The sequence below is a fragment of the Cyprinodon variegatus genome, unplaced genomic scaffold (genome assembly GCF_000732505.1).
Source record: "Cyprinodon variegatus isolate N-32 unplaced genomic scaffold, C_variegatus-1.0 Scaffold476, whole genome shotgun sequence".
Taxonomy (NCBI): Eukaryota; Metazoa; Chordata; class Actinopteri; order Cyprinodontiformes; family Cyprinodontidae; genus Cyprinodon; species Cyprinodon variegatus.
In genome coordinates, this window is record NW_015150929.1 from 15408 (window position 1) to 18897 (window position 3490).

Here is a 3490-nt window from a genome sequence, read left to right on the forward strand (position 1 = left end):
CTACTATGGAGCAGGGCCAGACCGAACTTCCCCGAATTCAAACCTTGTGGGCGGGACTAAGTTCGGACTGGCACCCAGGCTAGTAGTTGTAAATGTGCTATATAAATAAAGTTGGACCATGACCACAGGTTGCATACCTATGCCTATCAAGGTCAAATTCAGAGAGGTTAATGTGGATTTAAGGTTGTAACCCCTGCGGATTAAACATCTACAAATCAGACAGGGTCCCACTGTCAACTGTGCATGTAAAAACACATATTTACTCACTTACTGTTTATACAGCATGGGAGAGTGTTGGAGTTTCTTTATCTCAATTCTGTCCTTGTGCTGTCATTTCTATACCTTTGCACAGTGCTTTGTTCCTTGTTGCAGTTGTACATGCCTTACATAAATATATTTGAACTTGTGGGTGGGGCTGTGAGACTATAAAAACATGCGGAGTCAAGAACTCACAAGTCTGGAAGACGTGAATGCAGCTCAACCAAAGAACTGATCTCTATCAGGTAAGGAAAAGCTTTTTCTTTCCAAACAGCTTCAAAAAAGTTCTGTTGTAATACTGAATTTCATTCAGCACCATTATAGTTTTACTCCACATTGTTTCTGTATTTAACACCTCATGTCTAGGTCCTTTTTGGATTAGAGACATGTCCTCAGATCAGATTGAGATAGCTGCCCTAGGCCGGCCGTTCTCCTTGGGGATGCTGTATGATGCTCGCAAAGATCAGCTGATGACAGGTGAGAACAAGCCTGCTTTTTGTAGTTCTGCAGTTTATTAAGACTCAAACAGAGGGCAAGTAATCATGATTTATAACAGTGTTTTCTAAACCTGGCGCCTGCTTCTTTCCAAAGACATTTGCTGAACCGTAATCATCCAAATCAGGTGTGTTAAAGAAGGGAACCATCTAAAATATGCTAAATTAAATGGATTAACTAATCTCGAAAGAATCCTTACAATCTCATCAAGACAAATACTCTTATTGAACAGAAAAATAAAACTATTAAATGTGGTTTATTTAACATAAACCCTCTTTCTTCAACGACTTTGCTAGTTGCCCTCTGGGAAAAGGCTTTGCAGCATTCGACGCAGGTCCAGCAGGTTCTGTAACAGCTGCCGTCAAACTGTTGAAAGGTTTAAAACTCTAATCAGTTCACAAATCAAGACAGCATCTCACTTTAAACATTATACTTGCACTACATTGTGAACCTACAAAACAGAACTGTTTCTACTGCATTTTGAGACATATATAGTTGTTGTTTTTTTTTGCACTGTTCTGAACCATCCACATCAATGGATTTTGCACCATGTCACTCCGTCATTTTATGTAATGTAATGTATATATGTTGTTTTTTTAATCCAATGTTGTGTTAAATAACGTAGAATATTTTAAAATTCATGTTGATACTAAGGGTGATAGCCTACAGCAAAAATGGTCTAGACATAAGTAAAAATGTCTTAAATTAAGTATATTTACCCTTGAATTGAATAGGTAAATCAGATGATCTGCCAATGGAATACGTATTTTTACTCTTAAAATAAGATATTTAGATAAAATGCACTTAAAATAAGACAATGCAATAGTGTTTTCTTATTTTAAATGTAGATTGTCTTGTTCCATTGGCAAATTATCTCACTTAACTCCACAATTCAAGAACAAATGCACTTATTTTTTAGAAAAAATGACTTATTTAGATTTCCATTTTTTGCAGTGTTGTTATGCTATATTGGACTCAATTGGCTTTACTTAAAGAATTCACAGTAAAACCCACTCTTGTTATCACTCTAATGCATAAATCTAATCTAATGGATGTGTTTTTATGAACTGCACAGGTTTCACTCTCTGTAATGACGAAACCATCAAGAAGAACACTTCCACTAAGGCTCAGAACAGCTGTTCTTATCATATAACAGCTTCTGACACATTTGAATCCAAGTCTTCTCTGCTGGATGTTAATGTGTCGCTCAAAGCCAGTATCCTGGGTGGTCTGATCGACGTTGGAGGATCTGCCAGTTATCTAAATGATAAGAAAAAATTCAAGAACCAGAGCAGAGTCACCCTTCAGTACAAAGCCACAACTACATATGAACATCTGTCTCTTTCTCATCTTGAACACAAGGAACTGGAAGCTAAAGGTTTTACTCCAAATCCGAGTGCAACACATGTAGTAACAGGCATCCTTTATGGAGCAAATGCTTTTTTTGTGTTTGATAGTGAGAAGTTAGATTCAAGCAGTCTTCAGAAGATTGGGGCCAGTGCAAAAGCTGCAATTAACAAGATCCCACTCTTCAGTTTTGAGGCAAGTGTTAAAGTAGAGCTCAGTGAAGAAGAAAAAGATGTAACAAATAAGTTCTCCTGCAAATTCTACGGAGACCTAATTCTTGACAAGAACCCTGCAACATTTGAAGATGCAGTAAAGACATACTCCAGACTTCCAGAGCTCCTTGGAAAAAATGGAGAGAAATCAGTTCCTGTTAAAGTCTGGCTGACTCCTCTGAAGGACGTCTTACCATCTGCATCAGAGCCGATGGGAGATTTTTCAGTTGGGTTGGTCAGAAAAGCAACCAATGCTCTGGAAAGTATGAGGGAAATGGAAATGAGATGCAATGAAGCACTGGATGAGAAAGTAGTGCAAAGTTTTCCACAGCTTCACAAAAAGGTGAAACGTTTCCAAGATCTCTGTAGCGACTACACAGCGCTGTTGAGAAAGACCATACAGAAAAAGATTCTCCTGATTCGTGAAGGTAAAGAAGATGAAAAATCTGTAGAAAAACTCCTTGATGACCAGGAAAACTCTGCTTTTAGTCCCCAAAACTTAGATAAGTGGTTAGATAATACTGAGAGAGAAATCAACATTATCAGATCATGTGTGGAAAGTATAGAGGGAATCGAGACCGTTGCAGAAGAGTCTGACTTGGACAGAGAAGTTCTTGCTGCAGGTGTAGAAATTTCTCTCTGCTTTGTTTTCACATCTGTGGAAACTGACGACCCCTTCATTGAGCAGATGACCGACTATTTAAGGAGAGATAAGGCAAGACCTCCACCAAGTGTGACTGCACCCACCAAGGACCACTGGTTCTTCTCAAACGATGTTGTTACCAACATGAGGAAAAAAGCCAGTGAGTTCTACTCAATTGCCAAAAACCTGAAAAGTAGCAGAAGATTTCGTTTCCTTATAGCAGCTCTGCCAAATAAAAAATTCAAAGGAGCAACCATCTACCAATACATGGACGGCCTTCTGAAAACTGAAGACTTCAAAAAGCCTGTTATTACTGATATTACAGCTAACTTAGATCGAAGAGACTTCATGTACTGTAAGTATATTATCTTTATGGCGTTTGTTTGGTTGAAATATGTTATGTTTTAATTTAAACTAAGATATCTAAAATGGACACATTTATTTAAAGAGATTTCTTCTGATCTAATACACACTGCAAAAAATGTTTCATTTTTTCTTCAAATAAGTGAGTTTTGTCTTGAATTTAGGAGGGAAG

At 37.8% G+C, this 3490-nt stretch overlaps 1 protein-coding gene across 1 annotated transcript in view; it reads left to right on the forward strand.

The window, feature by feature from the left end:
- The first annotated feature begins 280 nt into the window (after positions 1-280).
- Positions 281-3490, forward strand: part of LOC107094311 (stonustoxin subunit alpha-like) — a 4535-nt gene continuing 1325 nt past the window's right edge. The window contains exons 1-3 of the mRNA XM_015389855.1: positions 281-503; positions 625-735; positions 1829-3310. Coding sequence (XP_015245341.1) covers positions 645-735; positions 1829-3310 — 1573 coding nt within the window. The 5' untranslated portion in view covers positions 281-503; positions 625-644. The remainder of the gene's footprint in view (positions 504-624; positions 736-1828; positions 3311-3490) is intronic.